The 12,941-nt window shown below is 46.2% G+C and overlaps 1 protein-coding gene across 2 annotated transcripts in view; it reads right to left on the reverse strand.

Annotated features, from left to right (window-relative positions):
* Positions 1-12,533, reverse strand: part of Prps2 (phosphoribosyl pyrophosphate synthetase 2) — a 37,231-nt gene extending 24,698 nt beyond the window's left edge. Inside the window, exons 1-2 of one of the 2 annotated variants that reach the window (XM_038316226.1) lie at positions 12,267-12,533; positions 3,180-3,363 (exon numbers count right to left, since the gene is read on the reverse strand). In XM_038316226.1, coding sequence (XP_038172154.1) covers positions 3,180-3,363; positions 12,267-12,388 — 306 coding nt within the window. In that variant the 5' untranslated portion in view covers positions 12,389-12,533. Of the gene's footprint in view, positions 1-3,170; positions 3,364-12,266 lie in introns of both variants that reach the window. The other variant, XM_038316225.1, reaches the window with a different exon arrangement.
* Positions 12,534-12,941: the final 408 nt, after the last annotated feature.

Here is a 12,941-nt window from a genome sequence, read left to right on the forward strand (position 1 = left end):
CATGTATCAGTGATGTCAACAGCCACTACCAAATGTGTCCCAATATTTGTATTCCTTAAAGAAGAATCTTCAGTTTCAACAAATGCCACCCCTTACCCCCCCTCCCAAAGTTGACAGGCCACCTGTAAGGAAAACAATTTACTGAAGATACAATGTAATTTTATCTTCTGCGTGAAAAACAAAATATAAAACCTACAGGAAATAAACTTGAGTCAAATTAATCATACCAACAAACCACTCGCCAATCAGTTTCATTTCCGTTGCTGTAATAAAACAAAGACAACTTAAAGAAAAAAGGGTTTAATCACCTCCTAATTCTAGGATACAGCTCATCATCCTGGGAAACTTGAGGGGGCAGGGACTTCAAGCAGCTAGTCACATCCACAGTCGGGAACAGAGAGAATTGAATGCATAAATGCTTATCCTCAGCTCACATTTCTTTTATTCAAGCCAGAACCCAAGCCAAAGGAGTGGTGGTGCCCATTTTATCCCTGGGTCTTCCAACATGAATTCAAGATAATTCACAAAGACATGCCCACAGCGGAAGCCGACCAAGTCAATCCCTCATTAGGTTTTTCTTCTTTCAGCTGAGCAACGTCCTCCAAGAGTGCGTTATGAAAAGAAAGAAGCTGCTCCATTCCCACTCTCTCATTCCTTGCTCACACATATCCCTCCCACATGTGGCTAGCTCCTTTCTCCGCCATATTGTGAACACCTGGCAGGATGCTAGAGTCGAGTTTGGATTTTCCAGCCCCGCCAAATAAACCCCTCTATTTTATAAGTCACTCGGCATAAATCCTTTAGTCACAGTAACATAAAATCAGTGTAAAGCTACATGCTACATGTTTGCTACTGTTTGTGAGCTCTTACCTTTCTTTTGCATGTTTAAATGAGTAGGGGGAAATGAAAACAGCATTTCATGGCATATAAAATAGAGAGTCAGATGTGTCTATAAATAAATGTGGATTCTGATTTGTTTTACACTTTCACACATGCATGCATCCCACAGTGACCACTGTGACCTTGAACCTACCCTGCCACCTCTGTCCACCCTCCTCCTCTCCCTTATACCTGCCAGTTATATATGGTCCTCTAGCTCTGTTTGCAAGATACACAGTTGGGGAGGTGCAATAAAAATCAGCCATTTATAGAAGAAACTGGCTGACTCGTTCTATCCATATACAGTAAATCATATCTTGAGTGCTGAATAGAATTCTTCATGTCACATTTTAGTGAAACCCTGAGTGACTGGCTGGGTTTGGCACATACTTTGGAAACTGGTCCTGAAGATGCTGGGATTAAAATTCAAGATCTTAGGACATGAACTCACGTTTATACAGGTTATTTTGCTTTTCAAATCTAAGGGAATCTTGAGTGCTTTTTTGAAACAAGAGCTTCAAGTCATCACTGCTGTAAAGTGAATGCTGTCATCCCAAATTCATACCTGCCTACAAGTCTGGAATGGGATCTCACTGTAGAAAGGTCTTCGAAGATGCTATTATGTAAAGATATAGAGATGTGTTCATTTTGGATAAGAGTGGCTCCAAATCCAATTATAGTGTTCTCATATAGGATAGAAGTGTGTTGTAAGAAGGCTGCTAGTTAGTTCCCAGCTGCTCAGCCCCAAAATAATTACTCAGAAAACATACTATTTGTAATTCTGTTTGGACAATAGCTTAAGCATATTTCTGGCTAATTCTTATATTTTACCCATTTCTAGTAATCTGTATATTGCCACATGGCTGTGGCTTACTGGGTCAAGTTCCATCTGGTTCCAGCGGGTACATGGCTTCTCTCTGACTCCGCCTCCTTTCTTCCAGCATTCAGTTTGATTTTCCCCACCTAGCTCCACTCTACCCTATCACAGGCCTAAAACAATTTCTTTATTAACCAATGGTATTCACAGAATACAGAGGGGAATCCTGCATCAGAAGTGGAGACACAGAACTTAAGAAGCCATGGCATAGAAGACAGAAGCAGAGACTAAAAGAGTGTAGCCAGAATGAAGGGATACCCGAAGCCCCTAGGAGCTGGGCAAGGAGGGGAAGATTTTTCCCTAGGATCTTAGAGGAAGCTGGATGAAATTATGAAGAATTGAATGGAGGCCTCCAAAAAGATATGTCCATGTCCTGAGCCCCAGAACCTACTAATGCCACTTGGAAGTAGCATCTCTGCAAATGTAATTATTAAAGGATCATGAGATGCGATCATCCTGAATAAGGATGGCCTTAAATTTAGTGACGGTGTCACATCTAGAGAGAATTGTCTTGAAGACAATGGCAGAGATTAAAACAATGGGGCCACAGGCCAAGAGGAGCCTTAGTGCCTGGGGACTTGGAAGAGGCAGGGCGGATTCTCCCCTAGAACAAGCATGGCACTGACATCCTTTGACCTCGAACATCTGGTCTATGAACTAAAGAATATTTGCCTGTTCTGTAAATCTGCCCAGCGCCTGGTAATTTATGATAGTGACCCTAACCAACCAAGAGATGCTCCTTCAATGTTTGCTTCAATTCCAACTTTTCTCATGTTTCATAAAGTCTAAGAACAACTCTATTTTCTTCAACTTCTCCTGCAAACTTATAGAGCCTCTACGAATGGGAATTTTGCTAAAATAACAAGTAATAGTAGCTCTGTTCCCTTTACAAGGCTAAAAAGAGATAGAAGACAGATTTTAATTAAATTTTCGGGGTGGGGGCACTGTGGATTCACATGCAGTTGAAGTCCTATGGACCCTTATCTTCCAATGGAAACCACTTGCAAAAACACAGTATTAAAACTGGAAGCTTCACCTTGATGCAATGTAGTTGTGAGTTAATTTGAATGGTCTTCAGTTCACCTGTACTTCTTGAGGTGTGTGTGTGTGTGTTTGTGTGTGTGTGTGTGTGTGTGTCTGTGTGTCTGTGTGTGTCTGTGTGTGCCTGTGTAAATGTGTATACTTAGCTCTATCCACCACCTTAAAAGGTTAATGGTATTTGATTATCTTTGAAAATATACATTGCCTGTGTTGGTGCACATGGTGGGTTCAATGACAAATCTGAAATAGACAAGGTGAGGGTACATATTTCCATAATCATTGACGAGGAAAGTCAATGCTTCTCGGTAGTCTAATGAAGGTAGTAGGTAAGGAAACGGTGGTGAGCGCAGCAGGTTTCTAGGGCAAGACACACCTCGCCTACCTTGTCCTTTTTATCTTGCCGGGCGTACGGGAAGCAGGGTATCACAGCAGTTACCCTGGATGAAGAGGCAATCTTGCATGCGTTGATCATGATGAGCAGCTCCATCAGGTTGTCGTTAATTTCCCCGCAGCCACTCTGGATGATATAAACATCTTCCCCTCTCACACTTTCGCCGATCTCAACGCTACAAAAGAACAATGCGCTCTTAGTTCTCTTTGCCTGTTGTTTAAAAACATTCTAGAAAAGTGACTTAATGTGTGGGGGGGAGCACTTATTTCGACTCACATTTCAAGGTACATCCCATAATGGCTGGGGAGTTAAAGCGGCAGGACCTCCAAGCACCTGTGCACACTGCACTCTCGGTTGGAAAGCAGAGAGTATGAACTTAGGTTGTTTGTCAGCTCCCTTCCCACTCACACAGTCTGGGGTCCAGTCCGGGGAATGGGACTACACACCATGGATGGGCCTTTCTGCATCCATGAACACAATTAAGAGAATTTCCCACAAGCTGGCTCACAGGCCCATCTCCCAGGTGACCCTAGGTTCTGTCGATTAACAATCAGCCATCACAGCATTGGGTAATATCAAGGTCTCTATGAGTCCCTGAGACCACCTCCAATTTCAGCAATCCAGCAGGTCCAATCATGGGACTCAGCACAGAGTCACAATCCTGACTGTGACTTATGAGATGGCATGAACACAGAACAAAATCAGCAAAGGGAAAAGTACACCAGGGAATCTAAGTATGAACTTACAGGCATTCTCCCCGAGGAGAGTCACAGAAGCCTGGCTCAAAGTGTCCAGTAGCAAGCTCTGACAAGTGGCAAGTGTTACCTACTAGGGTAGACACAGAGACTTAGGGCCCAGGCTTTGTATTGGAAGCTGAACAGTGTAGTCACCCACTGCATAGTGCATACTAAAATGCTAGCTTTGCACCGGGCGGGTGGGAGCTCAGTGTAAGCCACATTGTTTTCTGGCCATTAATAGTTCACACACAACAGGCCATTCTTATCAAAGAATGGTGTGGGAATCCCTGTGAGAGCTAAGTTCCCATAGGCCAGTCAAGAGCTGACCATACAAAGAACCTTTCTAAGTTCTAGGCCTTCTCTGTTAATTCCTTGTGGTAATTCTTCTGTTAAAGTTAAGCATGGATATTGTCTTAAAGATTCAAATCACAGGAGCTGGGGAGATGACTCATTTGGTAATGTGTCTACCAGCACATGCATAAAGGACCTAAGTTTGGCTCCCCAAAACCAACCTTTAAAAAAAAAAGGCCAGGTGCAATGGCCTCCTTAACCCCAGCTCTGGGAGAGCAGCTACAGCAGATCCCTGGAACTCGTTGGCTGACCAGCCAGCCAGCTGAATAAATGAGCTCCAGGTTCAGAGAGAGTCCTGTCTCCAAAAGTAAAGCAGAGATGGATGGAGGAAGACATCTGGTGCTGACCTCTGACCTCTGGCCTCTACATGTACATGACCAAAGAAGCATGCATACATACCACATGCACACAATCAAATCATGATCAAAGTATGCTAGTTCAGCCTGTAATCCCAGTACTCAGGAGGCTGAGATAAGAGGATTCCTTAGGTCCAGGCTCTCTCTCTCTCTCTCTCTCTCTCTCTCTCTCTCTCTCTCTCTCTCTGAACAACCTGGAGACAACCAATTTCAATCTTTGATGGCTTTTTAGAGAGAGATTTATTTTCAATTCTCCAGCTACCACGCGAGGCTTGAGTTGATTTTTCATGAGGCGTCCATCAGGTATTGACTTCTCACCATGGAAGACAAGGGCTTAACATCTATCTCTTCCTCTCTGCTCCATGACAGGGATGGATGCTTCCGACCTCATCATCATGTCAATACAGATCAGTATTCAAGCTAAAGATTGCCTACTACATTTGAACTCTCCATGATGATCAGAGCTGAGCTGTGAAGTAAACTAAAACCAACATTTGTATTTTGCTTTTATGCACAAGCTTCGACGTGTGTGTGTGTGTGTGTGTGTGTGTGTGTGTGTCTTTTTTTTTCTCTTAGCCTTTCTCTGGTGACTTTTCTATTTACTACACATTAACATCCCACCCCACACACCCCACGAATAATTGCAATCTCCCGGTGCCAGTCTTCAAAAGTCCATCTCCACTTTCCCATTCTGCCCATATCCCTACCCACAGCTGGCTGACACAGATGGCCCAGCTGCCATAGGGATTCTCGCCACCTCTTCATTGCACTCCGTTGGGCATTTTCTGTATCCCTTTACGGTATACTTCCTTGTTTTGCTAGCTGCCATCTTGTAGCCCCTGGAGACTTAGTATTAGCCAACATTTTGAAAATCGTGTGTCTAAAAATATCTGTACGTGAAGTTAGAGAATCTGAGGCATTTAGCATTGGAAAGTCAAGCCCATTCATATTCTATGACTGCTGCACAGAGAAGAAAACATCACACACTCCGGCACGTCCTTCACCGAGTATCAGAGAACAAAGAATCAGATCAGCACTGATAGAACTCTCATTTTAAAACAGCAACCCTAGTTCAATAGTTAGGAGACTTTGCTGTATTGGGGACACTATGGACGCCGGGTGAATTTTGCTTCTAGGTAACTTACCTTGAGACGAGTTGCAGAAAACTGGGGCTATGAATGGAGCTCTCAGTGGGAGTGCATTTGCATAAACAAACATGAAACCCTGGCACCCATCCCCCATACTAGAAAGTGAATAGAGAAAACTGAATACAGCTACTTAAAAATTCATCATCAGAATCCAGTGTGATGGCCCACACTGGAGTCCCAGCCGGACCTCCAACTCCTCTTCCCTTTGCCTCCATCTTCTGAGTCAAAGAATTACAGCTAAATAAGAAGGTGAACCCAAAGAAAAAAAAATATAGTTATCCTCCTGGATATTGGAAGTAGTCAAGATTGCCGGGGAAAAGTTGGGAGCACGGGAGGGGGGGGGAAGGGAGGAGGCGGGGGGGGGGGGGGAAGGGGAGAGGGGAAGAGAAAAGTGAGAAGGGGAGGATTGGGGAGAGCTTGGAGGAATGGGACAGTTGGGATGGAGGAAGGGTGGATATGGGAGCAGGGAAGTTTATATCTTAGTTAAGGGAGCCATTTTAGGGTTAGCAAGAGACTTGACTCTAGAGGGGTTCCCAGGTGTCCAAGGAGATGTCCCCAGCTAGGTCCTTGGGCAGCAGAGGAGAGGTTACCTGAACTGGCCTTATCCCATAGCCACACTGATGAATATCTTGCATATCACCATAGAACCTTCATCTGGCGATGGATGGAGATAGAGACAGAGACCCACAATGGAGCACTGGACTGAGCTTCCAAGGTCCAGTTGAAGAGCAGAAGGAGGGAGAACATGAGCAAGTTAGTCAGGACCGCAGGGGTGCGCCCACCCACGGAGAAGGTGGGACTGATCTAATGGGAACTCACCAAGGCCAGCTGGACTGGGACTGATGGAACACGTGATCAAAGCGGACTCTCTGAATGTGGCTGACAATGATGGCTGACTGAGAAGCCAAGGACAAAGGCACTGGATTTTGATTCTACTCCATGTACTGCTTTGTGGGAACCTAGTCTGTTTGGATGCACACTTTCCTAGACCTGGATGAAGCGGGGGGGGGGGGGGGGGGGGGGGGGGGGAGGGGGGGGAGGACCTTGGACTTCCCACAGGGCAGGGAACCCTGACTACTCTTTAGACTGGAGAGGTAGGAGAAGGGGGAACGGGGGGAGGGGGAGGGAAATGGGAGGAGGCGGAATTTTTTAATAAATAAATAATTTTTAAAAAGTAATAAAAGCCAAAGTCTTTAAAAAAAAAGAAAAACCTCATGCAGATCACCCCTTCTCCTTCTCCTTCTTCTTGCTACTTCTTTGTGCAAAGGAATAAAGAACACGTAGCAGAAAAAAAAAAAAGAATTACAGGCATGTGCCACCATGCTGGGCTCTGAGAATGAGTTTTAATATTCGATCCCACTCCTGCATAAGGCTCTCTGTTATGGATGTTGACGGTACACTGTAAATCCAGGATGAAAGGAACAGAAAGAAACTGAAATCTATCTCCTTATTTTGAGTGCTAAAGAATGAATACAATTCTTGGGCTAACGAGGTGGCTTAGCAGATAAAAGAAGGTGCTGCACAAGCCTGAGAACCTGTGTTCAGTCCCTGGAATCCACATAAGAGGCTGGATGTTCCAACTATTGGAGTCACACAATTACATCAAGTATAAGGATAATTTAATTTGGCATGCATCTGCAACCCCAGAACTCCTACAATAGAGGTACACGAGGCTTGGAAAGGACGAACAGCCTCAAGTTTGGGAGTCAGCTAGTCTGAAGCCTGCAGCAGGGCAGAAACACCCAAAAACTTGGCGGCTAGCCTGGAGAACATAGCATTGCAGAAAGGAGAAAAATCCTACTTCTACCAAGTGCAAGGAGAGAGCTGATTCCCGAGTTGTCCTCTGACATCTACATGTGTCATAGTAGCATTCATGTGCACGTACGTACAGATAACTTACGTAGCACAATTACATCAAGTATAGGGCTGATTTAATTTGGACAGCAAGTATTGCATAGTTCGGGGCTGACAAAATACAGCACACAGCCTCTTTCTGTATAGGCCCTCCCCACCCAATAAGAATGGTGTGGTAGTCCCAGTAATGAATACCCACCATCTATACCCTAATCCTTTGAATATGTTACATTATATGGCAAGAGGGATGTATATATTCAGATGGAATCAAGCCTGCTAATCAACTGATCGATCATAAAACAGGATGGTCAGACATGGCCATTTAAATTTGTCCCATGTGACCACAGCCGACCTTCAAATTAGAAGCGGAAGACAAAAAAAAGTAGGAAGGGATGTGATGACTCTACAGCAAATCAGAGATCCTCTATTGCTGAAGGTCTCAAGATCCCAGGGCTGTGAGGGACCTACAAAACGGAAAAGGGGAATGGGACTCCAGCTTGTCCAATATGCAGGAAGTTTTGAGTTTGATTCCCATCAGTAGGGAACAACCAGGTATTATGGTGACACCCACCTGTGGTTCTGATACTTGGCAGGTGGAGACGGGAAGATCTGAAGTTCAAGGTCATCATCAGCCATACTCAGAGTTCAAGGCTAGCCTAGGCTACCTGAGACTGTTTGTAAGCAAAAGACCAGAAAACTGGAAAAGGCAAGGGAGTAGAGTTCTCCATGAAGCCTCAGGAGGAAAGGCAGCCCCTGCTGACCTATGCAGCACTTGTAGTGTATAGCTATAGATATGTAATGCAGCAGTAACAGGGACGGCATGTGGCCGGCAATGGCTAAAATATTTACGATCTGGCTCTTTATGGAAAGTTTCCCAACTCTTAATCTTATGACTGCTTATCCCCACAAGATCACATTCTTTGGCCTGCCTTTCCTCACCAAGGAACTGCAATCCTCCTATGACTAGCAGTCCAGGGGAGCACAGGAAACACCATGGCAACATTTCTTCCAAGTCAGTTCTGCTTCTACTTACAAAGGAGACATCCCCACCGCAATCTGTGGTGTAGGTCTTTAATGGGTTGCATGGATCAGCTCAAGGACAAGAGACCCTCAGACAAGAAGACTGAGGCAATGCTGAGTGGCTAGGGCAATGTAAAAGATAGCTTCATATTTGATAACACTTCTCTCTATTGTAGCATAGGATCTAAGTCTCTTCCCTAGACTCTCGATCTCTTCCCTAGACCTAAGAGGGCTTTGACCAATGCAAAGTTCTAGAAGTGATGATATGCCAGCTTCTAAGCTCAGGCCTTGACAGACTAGTACTTAACTACTTCCTGTCTTTTAAAACACTCCCTCTTGGAAAACTGTTTCTATGCTAGAAGGCAACCCAAGCAGCCCTGTGAAGTGGTTCTTAGCCAACCATCCAGGCAAAACTAGCCAAACTTATCAGCCACATGAGTGAGCTATCTTCAAAAATGGGTCTGGAGGTCCCAGTACCCACCCTAGCTGACAACATTGGAAACAGAAATAAACCTTCCTTGCTTTGACCTATACAAATTTTGAGGCTGGGAGCCCCATAAACAGATTGTTTAAAGCCATCGAGTTCTGGATGACCTGGCAAATGGCAATAACCAGAATACTGGGTCCCACGGTACAGGTAAGGACTCTGACAGCAGTAAATTAACCAGGGTAAAACCCTACATGAGACCTAGGATACCATTATGAACAGTGCCCTGCAAGTTATGGAGGGTTCACTGGGGTGAGAAGAGAAGCCGGAATATACTGCTCCCTAGAAAATAGAAAGAATTTGGAGAAGGTAAAAGTGGAAGCGTGCCTGCCTCATGAAGAAGCAGTTGAGAAAACTAGGAACCAATGCGCTGAGGGCTAGGGTGCAGTATCCGGACTTCTCCTCACTACACAAGAGACACTGAGGAAACAGGACCTTACATAAACTGAACCCATTTTTTTCTTTCTGCTCTTTGTTTTCTCATTTCTACAGCCAAACAGGAACAGCCAATTTGACGACTATGTGTAAAAAGCAACCTCTGTCCCCGTGTAGCACACTAGAAGAGTTAGCACATTAGCCCTGTAAACTCTTCAAGCCGACAGAAATGTGAGCTGTAGCTAGGTGTTGTGCGTGTTGGCACTCCCAGCACTGGGGAGGTGAAGGCAGGAGGATCATGATTTCAAGGCTAGACTTAGTGACACAGTGAGCTTTGGAACAGGCTAGACTACATGAGACCTTGACTCAAAGCGAGGAAAAGCAAACAATACAAAATCCCAGCCCAATCAGCAAAACACAAGAAACATAACATGAGCCTGAGGAGTCTTGAACATCTTCTGATTTCTAATGGTCAAACTTGGGAAAAAGAGGACCCAAACTAAATAAAAACAAGTCTGCTTTCTATTTCAAATAAATGTATGAATAATTACACTTGAAGATCCCTGTGAGTTTCACCCAACAGCCCATATAGAACTTGTAGCAGAAATCCAATACTAACCCGGCAATGAATTCATCTCGATTAGCTATGCTCTGCAGCAAAGGATAGTACTGCCCTGGGATAATAAGGAGGAGTTGCTTTCCTTACTTTCAAAACCCGCTCAGTCCAGAAATGTCTCCTTTATTTACATGACAACACCTTCTGAACAAAGACTCTTATTCTATTAGAGTTCCCAGAGCTGCTGAAACTTGGACAGGACTGAGAAAATCCTGCAATATTCAAACCTAGCTCAATTCTCCAAAGTCCTGGAGAACCCTCCAGATATTAAACTCTACAAAGGGAGCTGTGGATGTAGCTCAGCAGTTGTCTTCTTGCCCAGCATCCACAAGGACCTGGGATCCATCTTCAGTACTGAAAAACAACCAACCAACAAAGGCAAAGTGGCCTTTTTTTAAAAAAGGCATCACTTTAGATTTAGCTAAGCAGGTCTCAAATCTTCTATGTAGCCAAGCATGCTCTTGAATTCCTGCTTCTCTTGCTTCTTCCACCCAAGTGCTGGGATTGTAGTGTATGCTACCACATCCTGTTTTGATGTAGTACAGGGAACCAAATCCAGGGCTTCATACATGCTTGGCAAGCAACTCTACCAACTGAGCTACATCCTCAAGCCCAAAGGGGCATTCTTAGCCTGAATCGTCTACACAGCAGTACCACCTGCCATCCACAGTGTTTCTTCTATTATCTATCATCCAAGGGGTGTAAATGGAGTTTACTACCTGGAAAAGGTCACATGTGATGCATATAGCCTTTAGAGAAATAATCTTTGTCATCGATATTAATCTAACTCTTAGCTGGGTTTGGTGATACACATATACTTGTAATTCTAATACGTGGGAGGTGGGGGGGGTTCTCCTGTGAGTTTGAGGCCTGCCAGGGCTACACACTCAATTCAATATAATCCTACATACCATAGACAAATCCTGTCTCAGAAAACCAAAATAAAACAACAAAAGGAAAAAAAAAAATGCCCTTAACTTCACAAATTCTCGATTGACTCAAAGTCGTCAAGATTTTCTTTCTGCTTTCTTCTGGAAATTTCAAAGTTCTAGATTTGAGATTTCTGTCTACGATCCATTTCAAGTTAATTTTTGTAAATACGGAGAATGGTCTTTCTCTATATGCTTTTTCCGTAAACTTGTTGGACGAAATGCAACATTGCCAAATGTACAACGGGTTATCTGTCACTGTATAGTTGGTTAACTGAACTAAACAGAAGGAGGAAAAGAAATTGGCCTCGGGCAAGTGGGACAAGGAGCCCCCAGTTCAACTTCGGAGGAGGGCTACCGTCTGCCTGATTGCACTGAATACTGGCGACCACCTCTTGCTCACGTGAGAAAGGGGTGGAATTTTTGCCAGAGTAGGGTCTTGCCGCTGTGCGCAGCTGAGGTCCATAAACACAAAGAGCCTATTAGTTCGCGACGTCCGTTGCGGCAAAGGTAAAGGAAGCCCAGGGGCTTTCAACACGTGCGTCCTACGTTCCCAGGCTCTTTCCAACTCCCACACAAACCAACTCTTCTGGATAAGACAGGGCTCAACACCTAGACTACTCGGAATAGTCACCTGAGCAGCTGGCAGCACTCAGATCGCCAGCCGCTGGAAGAAGCATTCGAAAGTTCCCCAGGTAAACCCAGTGCCCGGGACCTGTGAAGAACCTTTTCGACCACGCTCTAGCCTGGGGTGCCGCCTGGCAGAGACTCGGAAACTGGGGCGGGCGGATCCACAGATGTCTCCCTGCCCCCACCATTCCCGACACTAATGTGATGCCCACAAGCTGCGCCCACTCTCAGACGCTCTGTGACTGCACCGATGTCGCCCTTCCGGACTGAGAATACCAGGCTAGGCGGCGTAAAAAAGGGGGCCTGGGGTGCCTAGGGGACGACTGGTCGCCAAAGTCCGGGTGCTGGAGGTCTGGCCACTAGAGGGACAACAGCGCGCAGAGACTCTAGGGTGGCGGGGTGTGTGTGAGGGGTGGGGGGGGGGCTCCCTTGCTGGACTTCTTTCTCCCCGGGCGCAGACGCGGTGGCACTGAAGCCGCGTTGCTGCCGTCCCGCCCCGGAAGGGAGAGCAAAGCGCCCTCGGAGGTGCCCCGGGCATGCGTTGGCTCCTGCCTCAGCCCTGGTGTGACTCCCACCTGGTCTCCTGGTTGCTGAACTTCTTGGTGACCACCTTGCCCAGTTCCAGGCCCAGGCGATCGGCCACGCGCTGCGACAGGTCTTGGTGAGAGCTGCCGCTGAAGAGCACGATGTTGGGCATAGTGACGCTCTGGAGGTGAGGGGCGCTCTGTGAAGGAGAAAGCAACAGCGACACAGACTGCTACTGCTTCTGCCCCTGCTACTTGCTGCTGCCGCTGTTGCTGCTGCGGTGCCCACGGCTGCTGGTGGAGCGGGAAAACGCGGCGGGACCTAGGGGAGGGGAGGAGCTGGGGGAGGAACCAGAGAGAGGGGAGGAGCAACGGACTAGTCGCTGGAGGGTGCTGGGAAGTGGCTCCAGCCCAAGCAGGCTGGGCAGCAGGTTGTGAAGCTCTGGGTGGTCCAGAATCACCAAGGTGCGGTTGCTCCGTAGGCGAGGTCGATGCTTCTTCACACTTGACCTCTCTGACTTGCCTTTAAGTGGGGAGGTCAATGAACCAGACCAAATGGGCACATAGAGCCAGCGACTGCAGGAAGGGACCATGGGGTGCCTCACATCAAGAGCCACCTTTCAACCCGGAAACTCAGAACCCGGGGGTGGATACTTGGTGTTCAAGTACACCCAGTGTCCATGTGGGAGAGACGCACAGAGCAGCCTGCATTTGCACCCAAGAATG

This window comes from Arvicola amphibius, chromosome X (genome assembly GCF_903992535.2).
Source record: "Arvicola amphibius chromosome X, mArvAmp1.2, whole genome shotgun sequence".
NCBI classification, from domain to species: Eukaryota; Metazoa; Chordata; class Mammalia; order Rodentia; family Cricetidae; genus Arvicola; species Arvicola amphibius.